Source organism: Phaenicophaeus curvirostris, chromosome 17 (assembly GCF_032191515.1).
Source record: "Phaenicophaeus curvirostris isolate KB17595 chromosome 17, BPBGC_Pcur_1.0, whole genome shotgun sequence".
NCBI classification, from domain to species: Eukaryota; Metazoa; Chordata; class Aves; order Cuculiformes; family Cuculidae; genus Phaenicophaeus; species Phaenicophaeus curvirostris.
Window position 1 is genome coordinate 8112013 of NC_091408.1, and position 16712 is coordinate 8128724.

General features: G+C 53.4%; 1 protein-coding gene across 5 annotated transcripts in view; it reads right to left on the reverse strand.

Annotated features, from left to right (window-relative positions):
• The window catches only part of MSI1 (musashi RNA binding protein 1), a 29092-nt gene extending 12698 nt beyond the window's left edge, over positions 1-16394 (reverse strand). For 2 of the 5 annotated variants that reach the window (XM_069870814.1, XM_069870811.1), the window contains exons 1-6: positions 16199-16394; positions 16003-16043; positions 15835-15916; positions 15592-15676; positions 11098-11139; positions 9278-9370 (exon numbers count right to left, since the gene is read on the reverse strand). In XM_069870814.1, the coding sequence (XP_069726915.1) occupies positions 9278-9370; positions 11098-11139; positions 15592-15676; positions 15835-15916; positions 16003-16043; positions 16199-16257 (402 nt within the window). In that variant the 5' untranslated portion in view covers positions 16258-16394. Of the gene's footprint in view, positions 1-9277; positions 9371-11097; positions 11140-12719; positions 13693-15591; positions 15677-15834; positions 15917-16002; positions 16044-16198 lie in introns of those variants that run through there. The other 3 variants (XM_069870816.1, XM_069870813.1, XM_069870815.1) reach the window with 2 other exon arrangements.
• Positions 16395-16712: the final 318 nt, after the last annotated feature.

Here is a 16712-nt window from a genome sequence, read left to right on the forward strand (position 1 = left end):
CCAGTGCCACTCGCTCCTGCCCCATTTCTCTTCACAGTGCCAGCATAAATGTGACGTGCTGTGGGGAAACCTGACATGGCTTAAAAACATTTCAAGAGGTTTTACTGTCTCATTTTGTTCATCCGTTCCTCCATCCAGTTCTCGAAGGCTGAGAATGTAGCTGTCCTCCTACCCAGTAAACGCTGGGAGAAAGCTGTGTCAACAGCAAGCCCTGGCAGTGCTGCTCCCAAAGAATCATAGAATCATAGAATAACCAGGTTGGAAGAGACTCACCGGATCATCGAGTCCAACCATTCCTATCAAACACTAAACCGTGCCCCTCAGCACCTCGTCCACCCGTGCCTTAAACACCTCCAGGGAAGGTGAATCAACCACCTCCCTGGGCAGCCTCTGCCAGGGACCAATGACCCTTTCTGTGAAGAATTTTTTCCTAATGTCCAGCCTAAATCTCCCCTGGTGGAGCTTGAGGCCATTCCCTCTCGTCCTGTCCCCCGTCACCTGGGAGAAGAGGCCAGCACCCTCCTCTCTACAACCTCCTCTCAGGTAGTTATAGAGAGCAATGAGGTCTCCCCTCAGCCTCCTCTTCTCCAGGCTTAACAATCCCAGCCCTCTCAGCCACTCCTCATAAGACTTTTCTCCAGCCCCCTCACCAGCTCAGGTAGCTGGGATTCACAAACACATCACGATGAGATGAAAGACCCAGCAGGGATGAACAGAGCTCAGCTGTTGACCTTCTCCCTCCAACCAGCCCCAGCAACCACCTCTTCTTTACAGAGCCTGGACAGCGGTAGCAGCTGCAAGGGGCAGAGCCCAGAGCGCCGCCACACACAAAACCATCTTCCAGCAATGGACTGGGCACTTCTGTGGTGCTGGAGCACTCGGAGCCGGGAGACACATGGAACCACTTCATTGCAAACCACACTCGATGCTGAGAGGAAAGCTGCAGCCTTCCTCCATCTGAGCTTTCTTGAAAGCTTCTGCTGGTGCTTTGAGATCAGGCGTCAACCCAGCCCCGCAAAATGTACTCATCTTGCAAAGTCATTGACAGTTACACACGATCCCTACTTGAAAGCTGCTTCCTGCCATGAAATATAATCGAAGATAAGATAGGTATCTATGTGTATGTACACAGAAAGTGTGAAACAGTCTCACCCTGCTCAACTCTAGGTCCTCTCTGAATGGCTACAGCTGGTGGGTTTTATTGCCAACAAAACTGACGTGCAAACATCTTCTCAGTTCCTTTTAAGAGAAGGAGTGAGATGAGTTGAGTGGTCTCAGACAGCGCAGAGCCAGTGCTGAGTGATAACTCAGGGCACCCGGGGGGTGCGGCAGTGGGGCTGCAGCAGGGGTCCGGGCTCAACCCTTCCCATTACCCCTAGTGAGTGGGTTAGGATGGGGTTGGGGATGAGGATGGAGTTGGGAATTGGGATGAGGAAGGGGATGGAGTTGGGAATTGGGATGAGGAAGGCGATGGAGTTGGGAATAGGGATGGGGGCGGCTCCCCAAGGCTGGCACTGCAGGGATGGCAGCTCCCTCAAACGGCCTGAGCCCCACAGCCCCAAGAGCAGGGCAAGCAGAGGCCCCAGTGGGCACCTCCTGCACGGGGAACCGACTTCTCACAGCTCCGACAGGCCCGACAAAGGCGGGCGCCAGCGGGGCCATCGCCGCGGCAACGGGGCCGCCAACGGCAGCTGCGCCCCAGCAGCACCCGCACAAAGGCACCCGCACCGGCAGAGCCACGGGCACAGGGACAGGGAGAGCAGGGCTGCCTGTACGGGCACGGGCACCTCACAGGCACCTGCACAGCCACAGCCATTGCAGGGGCACCGACACCACCCTCGCCACCGTCATCATCATCCCCATCACCACGCTGCAGCCAGAACCCCCGTGCCCACCCGTGGGGGAGGCAGTAGGTAGGGGTGGGGAGGGCTCTGAGGACACGGCAGGTGCAAAAGGGGGACACAAGGATATGTGGGAGCAGGGGCAGGAAGAGGGTCCAGGCTCTTAGGAGGGCCAGGGATGTGGGTGCCATCCCCAGGGGCTGGAAGAGACGAAACAGGGCAACCACCAGAACTGGGTGTAGAAATGTGTGGAAAATGGCACTGAGCAGTTTCAGGAACACGCCTAAGTTCATTTTTAATAGGGTGTGGAAATAACCTGTGATCATAACTGTACTTTAACAAAGGCTTTTTTTGCTGGGTGAATTGTCTTTCTCTCCATTCCTCCCCCTTAAATAAATATTTGTTTCCATTCTTTAAACAGAGCCAAAGAAGCAGATCGCTTCACTAGAAAGCCGTTTAGTTTAATGGTCAACGCTTTCTCCCAGGGAACCGTTTAAGTTGCTGGTCCAGCCTTCAGTTACCCAGCACCGCAGGTTAGAAGTTCAAGGTTTGATAACTCTGAGGAATGATGTCTCTCAAAAATGTCAAGGAAAAAAAGGGAGTCCCAAGAGCAGGGACTCTCGTTCTCTAGGTGCATCCTCCCCGAGGAACCCTACTGCGGGACGCAACTCCTCTGCCAGGCACTTGGCAGTGCAGAGGCAGGTACCACAGCTCCAAGCCATAAACCCAAGCTATCCAGTATCGCTTCCTCTCAGCTCTGTCTCCAGCAGGTCTCTTGCTTTGGAAAACCAAATGGGAGAGGAAGAAAGATAAAAGCTTTTTCTCAGTGGAGGTAAAGTATTCAGAAAGTCAAAAAAAGGTTTGTCTCTGAGGAGGAAGCTCTTCTAATCCTCCATGGATTTGCCACTGCTGAGACCTCCTGCAGCACCTTCCTGAGAGGAGAAGAGACCTCCTGCAGCACCTTCCTGAGAGGAGAAGAGACCTCCTGCAGCACCTTCTCAAACCGGCACCTGGCTTGACACGAGCAGTGTGCTGGTGACAGGAAGGAAAAGCAACAGTCACGGGTTTTAGAGAGAAACTCTCCAGCAAAGCAGCCCCCAGCCTAACGAGAATATTCAGGTGCACAGATCGGAGGCATTTCACACCAAAACAGAATGCGGTATGATCCACCCAGCCTTGGCCAAAAGGTCTGATTACTGCCAATGACTTAGTCCCACTCCTAAGATCTTTCAGTCCTCCTAGGACAGTCCTGGGTGTCTGCAAAGGAGGAGGCCAAGAACAGCCTCATGCAGGTTGAAAAAAATAACATTTCCAACCCAAGTTCGATGAGGAATGTTGGATGTACTTCTACATGGGCAGATCTTGAAGGAAGGTGTAAATATTCAAGCGAAGGCTTTGCAGAGACAGCATCTTCCACCAGAACAGCAACTAAAGACGGCTTGGCTGATCCCAGGAGGAACCATGGCAACATATGTGTAGAAAAATCAGGCAGAAGAATAGCTGCTGAGGTGGTTTCAATGGGAAATATAAATCAAACGGTCAAGAAACTGCCCAGTCATCCTGTGGAGAGAGGGCAGTGGTGACCCTACGGGGTTCTCCCAGCTGCTCAAACAGGTCAGGCCGATTCTGGGAAGGAGGACGCACCGACTGTGGCAGCACAGCTCCCAGAGGACCTTTCTTACCCTGCTCTGTGGAGCCGCTCTCAAAATTCTGGAAATGAGATTTGGGCAGCGAGCAGAGCCCGCTCCGTGCCACAGGTGAGCGGGACAGCTTGTCCAGGTATTCCTGCCCGCTCTCACACTGCAGGCACCTGGCAAATATCGAATGAACCACCGAAGACCTGACTGACCATTACTGCCACAGCATTTTTGGCTATCTGCCTACCAGATGCGGAGCACAGAGAACCCTTTGTTCCAGTGGCATTGTTACCACAAGCCAAACTGCCTACTGCCACAAGAGAGGTGATCAGATTCCCCTTCTCCTCCCCTCCCCATCTGTTCACTGCCACCATGTTACGCGTGAGAATTTGCATAAATTGCCCTCTGATCTGTGGAAGAAAATCCAAAATCCAGTTTGGAAATCCACAGCAGGTTGACAAGAAGCTTTGATCCCTGAAATTTCCAGAGAGCAGCAGATTAAGGATTAATTAATTAACATTCTCCCAATCTAAAGTGAGGGCAATCATGTCCACTATATGCACAGGAACAAGTGTTCCTTTAAAAAAATTCCCCACCACTATCCAGAGGTTCTCCATTAGCCAGCAGGGAAAACTCACTTCGCCCACCCAAGTCGACCACACCTTTTCCCTGGCAGGTGTACATGACCTCATCAAACCCAGCACCTCAGACAGAGTGGTTTTTTCTGGGTCAGGACAAGACCAGAGTCATCGTACGAGTGAGATCTCAGAACCTGTCTGAGGCAAACAGCACAGGATTTGGAACGAGCATTAGATGGCAGCCTAAAGGTCAGAATCCTCCTCAGAATTCAGCAGATCTTTTTTCTTGCTTGCTTCCAGGATATTTTTAGAGACCAGATCTCTCTCTGGGCACGATCTGCCTCACAGAGAGCCTGAGCTTTCGTGACCAAGTCATCCACATACGCAGATCACCTGCAGGCCCAGAGAGAGATGCAGATGGGTTTTAAGCACTTCTCAAGTACCACTGGAGCCACAACTCATTAGTGAGTCATGCAAAGACGTCACTGTGGATATATTTCTTGCACTTCTGCCTCATGAAATGCAAAAAGCACACAAGAAACCCAGACACCTGAACTGGGTCCAGGCCCCATTTCTTCCAGCACCTCTGCATTTCCAGTTTCAGAAGGACTGACTTCTCCCCTAATGACAAACAAAAGCCTGCACCAAGTTGGTGCAGAGGCCCACCTTGCTCAACACCCCTCCAAGTTACAGGCGACAACAGATGCTTCTGGAAAAACATAAAGACAAGGCAAGGATATTACGATAGATTCCAGAATACTCTGTCATATTCCAGCCATTTATGATTTAAGGATTTCCTGAACTCAGAGGGGTGTCTGTATTTAAAGATGTTCCATGAACTTGTCCAATCATTTTGAAGCCTACACAAGTTTTAGCAGCAGCATCCTGGGACAAAGATCTCACAGCTTAGATAAGCTCCACCACAAAAACACCTTATTTGTTCTGAACCTCCTATACTGCAATTATTTAACTTTACTGCAAAAACTCATCAGAACTTTCTTTTCCTTGGAAAAGAAAGATGATCTGAGTTTTTTCAGTTATGATTTGAAACAAATAACCTAACCTACACAATCAGAGACCCCAGGGTCCAAAGAAATTACCCTGATTTACAACTCCTTTTTTCCCCAAAAGAAGTACTACAGAACAACATGTTCCCACAGGATGACGTGTAAAAGGAGGAAGCTGGGACTTGAGCTCCCTGGGTGCGTTGACTCAGACAGAGGACGGCTACCCTGAGGTGGCAGGTACAGCGTATCTCCCTCCTCCTCCCTTTGTTCCAGGTTTCAGGGAGGGTGGTAGCCCAAGTCTAGAGAGGCTGCTGAAATACTTCCTTGTGCAGCCTAAAGATGTCCAACATCACCCGACTTAAGCCAAGACACTTGGCTACGCACACTGTGAGTGCAATTCTTTCCAAGACTTCTGTCCTACAGTTGAAAAAATAATCTCCTTTAGAAAGCATATCCGTGGCCTTAGCTTGCATCTCAGAGAGATTCGCGTTTTGGAGCCAGAAGTGTTTCCTAGAGATCGCGCTATGTTCAAAGCCCAAGCAGCTGCACCTGACAAACCATAGACAGCTTGAGAGCACTTCTCAAGTCTCTCTCGCTATACTAAAAAAAGCCTTTGTATTTTCTTCCTCAGGAAAGCAGCAGCCAATGTTTTTCATTCACGGTTTTGGAAAAAAAAAAAATAAAGTGGTCCTTCTTTGAAGCAGAGAAACTCACGGCGTATTTGGGATCCTCTTTGAAGCTTCACCTTTTGTGCTTGCTAAAACCAGATATTTTGATATGAAGAACTGGGGTTCCAGGCTTTCCTTTTCTTCCTTTATCCCTAAATAACACTTCTGTATTTCCTTTTCTCACATTGTCATTTTTCTTCTGCCACTTCCATTTTACAAAGCTGAGAGAAGGTTTTGGACACAGCAAGGAAAGGAAACAAAACAAAACTTGGAGAACAAGCAGAAATGCCAAAATGGAAAAAAAATCGGACTTGGGAACTTCATTTTATCAAATGGAAAACCATTTCATTTCCAGTCCCACCAAATTTCCAACTTTTCCTGCTGATGGACACACGAGGTATGCTGTTTCTGACCCGACACTGGCTGCCCTGGCAGACTCGCGAACTGCAGTTCACAGGTTTGGGCCAGAGAGAACATTGTGATAATCTAATTTGCCCCTGGCTGTACTGCAGGCCATACACTTCCTCTCAGAATTCCTACAGCTTGTGTGTACTCTCTGGCTGGACTAAAATGTATTTTTCAAAAAGTACCTACCCTAATTTAAAGGCCTTAAGTGGTGGCAGAAGTAAAGCACGCTCAGGCTCGCAGCCTGAGCCCTACCAAGAAGTGACCGCACCAAACCCACTGGGCAGCCTGTACTCACTGTCCTCAGCAGCAGAGCATGATCTCTCCCTAAAGCCGAGACCCAAACTGAGGTTGCCACTGGATTCTCAAAGATTGACTCAAAATCACCCCCAGGAACCTGGTACCTCGATCCTGAGGAATCAAGACAGGATGAAGACTTGTGCTCCCCATTCTCCTCCCTAGATTCTAAGGGTTCTCATACCTTCCTGGACAGGCAGGAGGAAAGGGGAACAATTTTTCTCTCGCCAGATCCTAGAAAACTGTGGGGCTGCTCGGAAGAAGAGGGAGCACAGATAAAGCCATTTCCTCTGGGGACAAGTCCTCCAAGAAAATGCTTTAGAAGCATCCTCAACATTTCCTTTTCAGACATTTGCACTTCAGTTCCAGAGAGGTACTGGCCCAAATGACTTAGAAAAGATTGTTTCAGAGAGGCTTTCCAAGACGAGAGTAACAAAACAGAAGTTTCACCGCCTCTCACCTAAAGAGGCCATAAATTGAGGAGATGGATGATCACAGAGTCAGGTCTGGGGAAGGATCCTAGGAGACCCCTGAAAGCCAGGAGGCCCTAGAGTATCATAAACAAACACCAAAAGAGCCTGCGTACCCATGTTCTCTGTGAGTCACATCTGAAACTGAAGGCAACACGCTTTTCTTAACCCTTCAAACCACAAAGCGGCGCATTCAGAGCTCAGAACCTCGGAGCCGATGGCCACGGAGGCTTTCCTCTGAAACACGCTATCCCACTGATCCTGCACATCAGCCACACGGAGCTACCGACTGGAGAGAATTTCTCAGGAAACAGTTCTCCAAGCCTTTCTTTATTTGAGGCTTAGCCTGGAGGGCAGTTACAGGCCAGGAGAGATGCTTTATCTCAGAGCTGTGAGGAGTTTCTCCTCAGCTGAAATGGCCAGATGAGTCAGAAAACCAACCCAAAAATACAAAGTCAACCTGACCAGTCCTGATCTCTCTCCACGGAAACTCCCCAGAGCCAGGAGACCAGCTGCACCGGCCTCATGCAGATTCTGAGCATCGGATGCTGTCCAGAATGCTGGTTCTTAGGAACTGAATTGCACTGAGCTATGCAGAACTCTCCCTTCTGCCCAGTCCGGAGAAAACAATCCAATACAACCAGTTCTTGCCAGCCTCCTGACGTCAGGACACCTTTCAGCACATGACCATTAAACAGGAGGAACATAACAAGAGAACATCCCAAACCAACCGGGAAGTACTTCTCAAACTGGGGCAATCATAGCTGCTGGTAAACTGTGCTACCTGACGTGCTCCTGCTTCAAATTAACAGAGGCACGGTCAAGGATAAAAGGGGATTACACCCCAGACATTTTGTTTTCCTTTCAAATGCACCCATCAGCAGCACAGAAGCACACAGAAGTCAAACACAAGCTTCAGAGTACACAGACAGATGGACACCATCTTTAGCAGTGACACCTGTAGTGACGCCAGGTAAAAGCTCTTGGTGACACAACAGAGTTTGCTTATTTCTAAGAGAAAATAAAACCACACAGAGATAACAACCAGCAAACACGGGGACATCTGACCGCTTTTGATGTTGCCACTTTCTCTTAGGATGGAAGAGAAACATAACAGAGTCCCACTTGGAGTCACGGCAGAGTTGACTTCAAGAGCACAAGAAGCTGAACAAAAATAGTGAGCAAACACCTGTTCCAAACTTTTTGCCCAGAAGTTCCAACAATATGACAAAACAGGTTACAAAGCTCCCATTCCTTTCACCAATTAATGTGCTTTAACATCACCCTCTTGCAGGACCTTTCAGAAGAAAATTAATACCAAAGCCTTCACCCCTCACGCTCTACAGTTCCCATAGTACTTTCCTCCACCATCCACGATGCTACCAGTGATGTCCTGGCCAGATTTACTACCAAGCAAACTTTGTTCTGCCTCCCTTCCTGGGCAGGAAGGTCCCAGCAGCTACAGAATCCAGCCCTTCCTGCCCCAAACAGCAAACCCGCCCACATCACCACTGAACAACAGTGAAACCAGCATGGTGTCCTGTCCCAGAGGTGACCGCATTCAGCATTTGGGTACGATGATCCCCTTTAGTTCCTAATCTCATTAAAAATCTTCAGATCCTTCGGTCTAATACTACCGAGATTGCTCTTGAGGATGCTCACAGCCTCCTGACAGGAGACTAAAGGACCAAGACTGAGCCCCTTCTATCTTCTGATTCAGTCCCAACTCACGAATTGCACACCTTTTTCACAGACCATGGCACAAGTGACTTCGATCCACAGAATCCTACCCTTCTCTGACTCATCAGGTGGCACAGAAGAGCCAGACCAACATCAGGGACAGCCTTAGAGCCAAATTTTCTTCCAACATCCAAAACCAACACCACCACTTGCCCAAAACTCAGCAGGAGAAGTTTCAGCACAAAAAAGACTTATTTTAATAAAGGATTACTGAAATATCAATCACAACGCTTAAAGTTAGAAACAGGCCAAAATCACAGGTCTGATGCTGCAGCCACTCTGTTAGGAGTGTCTACAAACCTTCCTCCAGCGTTTAAACAAACTGCAATTTTTCTGGGCCTAAATGCTATAAGAGGCCTCTGGATAGGAAAAAAAGTGGAAAACCACTTCCCTCAGCCCAAGTGCTACCGACTCCAGGAATAATCACGACTCCTTATTTCAAATCAACACAGGGCAGGAGTCTCTGGCTGTAACCCCTACAAAGAATTTACAGACCCCCAGTATTTGTAACCGACCTTCAATCTACTTAACCCCACGCAGAAGACTTGCAGGCTCCTAATCCTGCGCAAGTTCAGAAAGCTCCTTTTTGCCCCAGATGCAACAGCTTTGATCCAGCACCACTCAAGAGCCTTACCTTCCCAAACTGCTCGAAATATTGCTTCACATCCTCCACAGTAGTGTTCACAGACAGACCACCCACAAATATCTTCTTCGTTCGGGTCACCATCTGGAAAAGGGAAGGACAGGAATTCACCAAGAAAACCCTGAGCAAGAGGAGAACGAGAATCAAAAGGCCACTAACTCCCCTTCGCTGCTGGGAAGTGCCTGCCCCTTTGCTGCAGCCAAGCTTCCACCTTCTCAAGGGCCCCCAGCCCAACGCGGCCAGTGGGTCTGTCCCACACCAGATCCCTTGCGCTGCTTGCCAGCACCCAGCCACCTCCTCTCCTTGGACAGCACGTTACCAGCCTCTCCCTGTGCTAACCTGCTGCTGCTCCCTTGGCACCTTCACACCACCCCAAAGACATGGGGCACAACCATTCCCTCCCCAGCCCTCCAGCTCTTTCTGCAGTGCTGCCACTTTGCACAGCTGGCCTCCTCCAGCCTCCCTCAGAGATGCCTGTTTAGTTTCCCAGAGTGGAAACATAGGCAAGAGGGCTGCCGGCACAGGTAGGCTCCTCAGGCTTCACCCTCCTAGCTCACAAATCCAGTCCTGCGTGGAGTAAGCCCCATTTCACACCCATTTCCCAGACACTGAAACAGAGCCCTGTCAACTCGCAGTTAAATCTCTTCTGCCTTCCCAGAAGGCAAAGAGCAGATCCCTCTGATCCCTCTGCCACTTGTCACTCATGCAGCTGGGACGAGGAAGAAAACTAACTGCTCTGAGAGGGGCCATTGCTGCCAGGTGGAGGCTCACCAACATCCTTTGAACAGGCTCTCCAGCTGCATCCTCCCCTTGGCTGCTTGGCTACACCCCTGCTCTCAGAGGAACACATGGTCCTAATTACCCCAAGGAGCATAGGGCTAATCCGCAGCAATTCCCTGGCTTGGAGAGCAGCCCGTTCTAACACTAAAGCACCTTCTGTCACCAAACTGCTTAATGGAATTAACCCAATTCCTACCATGTGCTTCCTGGCTCCAGTTACTCGGGATACCTGCTCACCAATTGTTTTCAGTGCCTGATCCCCCTTTACTTCCCTCCCGGCACCAGCCTCCTCTTCCCTCTCTGCTTCTCAACACTGCTTCTCCCTAGCTCGTTTTCCCCATAGCAACACTTGGAATTGAGATTCTGAATTTCAAAACTCCTATCAAAGAATTAAATTAACGGGAGACCCAAGGCCTAAAGGCAGTTTTCAGCCTGCTGCAGGCTCCTCAGTTTAAAGTTTCCAGCTGCACGCCTGGAAAACGTTCCTGGAACTGCATGTTCCAACACCAGAGCCTCTTGTAAATGAAGTCCAACACCAAACTCCTTCTGCCTTTTCTGGTGCTGAAGCACACACGGGCATTTCACAAAATGAACTTTTTCTCCTCTTTCCTGACACACACCAATTTGTACACACGACAGTCTTTCCATCCATAACCCATGCAGCACAGAGCTGTTCTGTATCTCCTTAGGCCAGAAACTTCCAGGCGCTGGCTGGAAACGCCAAGTTCATCCTGGGCAGCACCTATTTCACCAGCTCTAACTATGTGCACCCTAAACTACACTGGAAGGGCCTCCCAGCTCCTCCAGCACCAGGCAAAGCACCTTGCGCTGTGCTGTGAGCCCAACAGGAGCATATCATGGTGCAGGACGTCACCCTAGCGAGGCGACACAGCAGCTCCTGCTCCAGGGGAGCCCTGCGCAGACCCCAGGGACCGACCCCGCTGCGCGCACTGGCAACCTCGCACGGAGGGACACGATTCACCACCACGAATTTCACCCCTTAGGTGGCAAGGGCTGCCTGCAGCGCTTACCTTGGGCTGTGCTCGGCGGGGAAATGCTACCTTCGGGTCAATCTGAAAGAGATGAGGAGAAGAACAGGTGAACACGCTTTCGTTGCCTATTTACAGACACAGGGTTTCCTACACGCACATGGCTGTCTCCGCCCACAGCGCACCTTGCTCAAATCCCAAATAATCGACCTGAGGTGCATAAAATGAAGCTGGCTGCAGATATCTTTCCCTCTTGGTAAGGTATAATCCACAGAGACTACAAGTCCCAGCATGCAGTGGTCTGTCTCTGGCTGAGCGCAGGCCAGATGCGCCCAGAGCCCATCACATGCTGGGATTAACAGGCTGGGCTGCTCCCTCTCGCTGGGCCTGCCCCTGGGTGCCTGGCATCACTGGCCTCATATTAAAAGTGATTTCTATTGCCCTTTTTCTCCCCCCTTTTACTCTACCTGCAAGTACAGAGCTCACACGGGCAGTAACAGGGCAGAAAAGAGGTAGCACACAAAAAGCCCAGCATTTCATCCCACAAAACACAAGGTGAAGAAATAAAAGAGCAGACAGAACGGCACAAATTAAACCAAGGGGTCCAAAGCCCCACTGGCTGCAGAGGCTGTGGCGGCAGGGCAGCGCGCTGCCCCTCTCCCCAGGCTGCGCTGCACACAATGACGCGATGCCTCCCCTCCGCAGGCTGAGCCCTCCATTGTGCTTGTTCAGCTTCTCTATAAACCTGCTGCCAGCCGGAGCTGCCGGTCCCCGCGCCGTCATCCAGGTGCTGGGCGTTCTGCTGGGCTCAGCACGGATGAACGCACGCCTGCATCGGCCTCTCCCCACCACAAAAGCCAGGACAACACTAAGGCAGCTGCAAGCCAAACACCCGTGAAGCTTCCTCTCCTCCTCAGCCACCACCTCTTTCTTTATAGCCTATTTTTACAGCAACTCCTATATAGTTACATCACATTGGGGATGATCCAGACCTACAAATCAGCTTACAAAGACCTGTGGTAAAGGCAGGTCTGGTTCATCCCCGTGCTTGGACAGGCTGCAGCTGGGAGGACAGCCCAGAGCGTCATCCCATCAGCCCGGCAGCTCAAACAGCCCAAAAGGAAGCTATGTTTCTCCAGCTCCACTTGCTGCTTTGTTCAGCTTTGCAGCCCGGCCTCCCTTCCGTCCCGTGTCCTTTCACTTGTCACACAGCCCCAGAGCCCAGCCTCCCCGCACCCTTCCACCAGCCTCTCTCCCTGCCTTCCCCACCTCCATCCTGACTCACAGCCTACAACATAAATAAACTCAGCACGTAAGTAAACAGAGGCAAAAGTGAAGAGCACAAATAAACTCAAAAACAAACCTCCCTCCCCAAGCCTCAAGCTCCAGCGGATTAGCATACCCTGCGGTGCCTCCCTGGGGCATCGGAACCGAACCGACCCTCCCCACACCCCCGCACACCCCCTCCGTGTTTCCTGGCCAGTGCAGGCACCCACAGCGAATTCTGAGGACAGGGGACGGCAGGAGACCAGGAGGTTGATGGCAGATAATAAGCAAAAACAATAATCTACTGTCTTTTACTTCTCAGCCAGTGTCATTCAGCTCCTGCCAAGAAGATGCTTTCATACTCAGCAATGCTAAGCTCGGCCTCATTTTCTCATTACCCTGAGTGTGATCAACTGGGCAGAGATAACGTGTCCTCCCGGCTGGAGGGAGCAGCCAGTCATTGCACAAATTCTTCGGCACAACCAGCTATTGTTGCAGGTAGAGGGAGGCTGGGGTGGCCAACTCCAGGGGCAGCCCTGGGAACACGCAGAGAGGAGTGAGTTCAGTGCCGGACTCAAGTTACTCGAACTGGACTGCTCCTCAGTCATTGGAGTCTTTCTAATCAAAGCAAAAATGCTGGTACCTTATTCCCTCCTTTCTGGTGTTAAAACAAATGGCCCTGGAGGAGTTGTGTTTCAGTGTCACGCGCTGACGTAACAGATCCTTTTTACAAAACTTGATAGGAATCTGCCAAGAGCAAGAGCATTCAAAACTGCTCAGATTGTACCCAAAAAACAAAACCCCGGGATCAGGCTGTGGGGAGTGGAAGTCGCTTTAGCACAAACTGCCTCCACTTCACCCCGCAAGGCTTTAGGGATGAGGAATCCCACCAACACTGCAGGTGTACCAAGCGGGCTGGCCGGGTTCCTCAGCAACACTCCTCAGGCCATCTCCAACACCGTTTAACAGCTCAGGTCATGTAACTCCTGCATCAACCTGGCTGGTAGTGGCGCCCCAAAGCAGAGGGAGGACAGGGAAGGTCTTGTGAGACCTCAGGACTGGGTTAGTTCGTTCATCGTACCACTACGGCTACCTCTGCTCCAATAGTCAGCACTGCCTGCAAGCCGCAGATCGCTCCCTCCACCACAAAAGACAAATCCAGCAAAAACTCAGTAACTCAGCAACAAAGAAACGACAGGGTGACCCGGCACCGCCAAGACCGCTCTTCCCAGCGCACATAAAGAAGCTCAAGGCAGCGGCCAGCTGCAGCTCTACAAAGTCCTGCAAATCTTTTACCTTGAGACTACAAAGCCAATTCTCATATCAAGCATTTCCATAAATAACCCCCTAGGCTGCTGCTATCTAGCTTACAAACAAAGAGGGGTCTGAAAAGCGCAAGGATTTTGCTGGAGAATCGGGCAAACGGCACTCGTTCGGGTAGGAAGAATCAGAAAACAATGAAGCAACAAGTTAGGCAGACACTGTCTATCCAAGTGCCGCTTTCCAGGAGACACCAAGCTGGAGAGAAGGCTGTCCTGTCAGGACACCAGGCCTTTTCCTGCACAGTTCCATAAAACCCTACAAGAGTGTTCAGATGAGTTTGTGTCATGTAAGCCGTGACTCACAGCACAGCCCTTCAGCTCAGCAGGGAAAAGCCATACGGAGGCTCCATGCAGCACCACGAGACCAACCTCTCACCAGGCAAAATACCCTGAAACATCTGACCCAGCTGAAAATCGCGCTAAATAAAAAATAAAAGGAAGGAGGGAGAGGATCAAAGTTCCTAACAAAGAAAGGGCCCTGGTGAAACTGCCCCTATTCTCCCTACCACGCCAGCGGGGCGAGCGGAGCAGATGCAGCCAGGAATTTCAATGGCTGGTCCCCACGCGCCCCGCGCCACGAGGCCCTTCTGTTCTCCCGCAGCGCCCGCCTGTCCGCCCCTGCCCGTCCCACCCTGCCCTCGTGGGCCACACGGTGGGCCAGGCAGCGGCTTCGCACAGGTGGCAATGGCGGTTTGGGAAGAAGAATGGAGTTCGTGGGTTTCAGCTCCCTTCTAGCCCCAGAACGCTTTCAGGATTAGCACTACAACAGACATCCATCACTTGCCTTTCCAAGAGGGGTCTATGCCAGCCCGCAGACTCATGACGGGACTAGCTGAGCAGACACCGTGTTTACACAGGCTAGTGAAAAAAAAAAAAAAAAAAAGAAAGAAAGAGAAAAAAAGGAAGCCCTGGGCCCTCCTCAAAACACTTTGCCATCGCCCTCACCCAGAGCAAAACTCACTTTACATCACTCCTGAAAGGAGGAGGGCTGGGAGTCCTGGGGACTCAGCCTTGGCCAGGAAGGCTGGGGTAGGTTTAACCGGGAGCTCCCGTGGGGAGGAAGGACCTGTACACATCAAAGGGAGCGATCCAGGCAGTTAAACAGGAACAGACATAAATCTCGCTGCAACTCACGCCGTAAACCCTAAGAAAGCGGAGTCTCGCTCTCCCGCCCTCTCCCCTCTGCCAAGATAAAGGCTAGGACACCCAAGCCATGCGCTGCAAGAAATAAAGTTGGGGCTCCTTGGCAGCCCTTGCCCTGAGCCGGAACGTCTCCCCTCACCGTGCCACCCCCTCGCAGCCCCTGCGGCTCCCCCATCCCCACCCTCACCTTCACCCCGGGGCAGCAATAAAGAAAAGGAATTCAGGGGAAGGCAAGTCACTAAAAGTAAGAAGAAGGGACCTCCCACTCAGTCACCTCACCCCCACCCCCAAAACAGCCCGCGCATCTCCCCAGCGCCGCAGATTCGCAAGGCAGGAGCGGGAATGATAGGATCCAAGGAGCCACCACGGAGACCTTCCCGCTGGCCTAGGCAGCCCCCCGGCTCGCAGGGCGAGGGCTGGAGCCGTGGCTAACGCCGAGGGGCGGCTGGTGGCCCGCGGGGGCGGGTGGTTGGTGGCCCACGGGGGCGGGCGCTGGCCACGCTCGGAGACAATAAAGTGTTGAAGCTCGACGACCGCTCTGAGAAGTTCTCCCGGGGAAGCCAGGGGAGCCCCAAGGCTCCGTGCCGAGGGGAGGGCGCAGGTCACCGCGGCCCCGCTCCGACTCCAGGGGGGTCCCGGCGCCCAGCGGGCCCCGGTCACGCCTCGAGGGGCCCCGCAGCCCCGGGAGGGAGGGTAACCGTCCCCGGGGAGGCCGGTCCGCACCGGGAACCGATAGTTCACCGCCTCCCACCGGGATGGGAGCACCGGCAAACGCAGCCCCGAGATGAGAGAGAAGTCATCTCACCGTCTTGGAGTCCAGCTCGTGTCTGGATTGGGCCAGGACCTTGTCGACGCCGGCCTGGTCCATGAACGTGACGAACCCGAAGCCCCTGAGCCCCGCGGCCCGAGCGGGAGAGGGGGATGCGGAGAGAAGAGAGAAAGTTGGTTAAAGTGGCGGCCGGGCCGCGGCGGGGGCGGGATGGAGGGATGGATGGCGGGGGGGGGGGGGGTGTTTGGAAAGAAGGGAGGCGCGGGCCCGGCCTCTCACCTGGATCTCTTTGTCAGCGGGTCCCGCATCACCAGGCACTCCTTCACCTCTCCGAACTGGCTGAAGTACTCCCGCAAGCCCTCTGCAAGCACAGCGCGCCCCGGTGGGTGCCCCGGCCCCGCCACCCCCGGCCCCCCCCGGCCCCGCGGCAGGTGCGGCCCCGCTCACCTTGCGTGGTCTGCCAGCTCAGGCCCCCGATGAACATCTTGCTGCGGGGGGAAAGGACACAGGGCGGTGAGCGCGGGGCCGGCAGGGGAGGGGGCGGCGGGCGCATCGGCCATGTTGGCAGCGGCCCCGCCGCCGCCGCCGCCGCCGCCCGGGGAGCGGGGCCGGGGGAGCGCGGAGCGGCGCGGGCGGGGGGTACCAGGGATCGTGCGGGGAGTCCGGGGAGGCGAGGCCGGGCTGGCTGCCGTCTGTCTCCATTCGGACCTCTTCTCCCTGCGAGGAGCGGCGCCGCACTCCCGGGGCAGATGAGCGCTGGAAAAGGGGCCGGACGGACAGGCCATGCTGCCCCCTCCCCCGACCCCTCTCCGCCGGGCGGGGAGCGAGCGAGGGAGGAGGGCCCGGCGGGCACAACCTGCCCGGCTCCTCCCACCCCGCCGGCCGCGCCGCGCATAAAACCCGCCGGGGCCGCGCGGGGACCGGGGCCGCAGCCCGCACCTGCGGACAAAGGCGGCGGCGGGAGCCGCGTGTCTCCCCGGGGCCGCCCGGCCCGAGCTCGCCGCTCCCCGGGGAAGGGGCCGGGCGGCCGCCCCCGCCGCCGACTCGTGCCCCGTCCCGGAGGAGCGCGGCGAGGAGCGACCGCGGTGCCGGGTGTCACCTGCGAGGCTGAGCGCGGGCAGAGCCGGGGCCTCCCCGGCGCTGAGGAGAGGACGCTG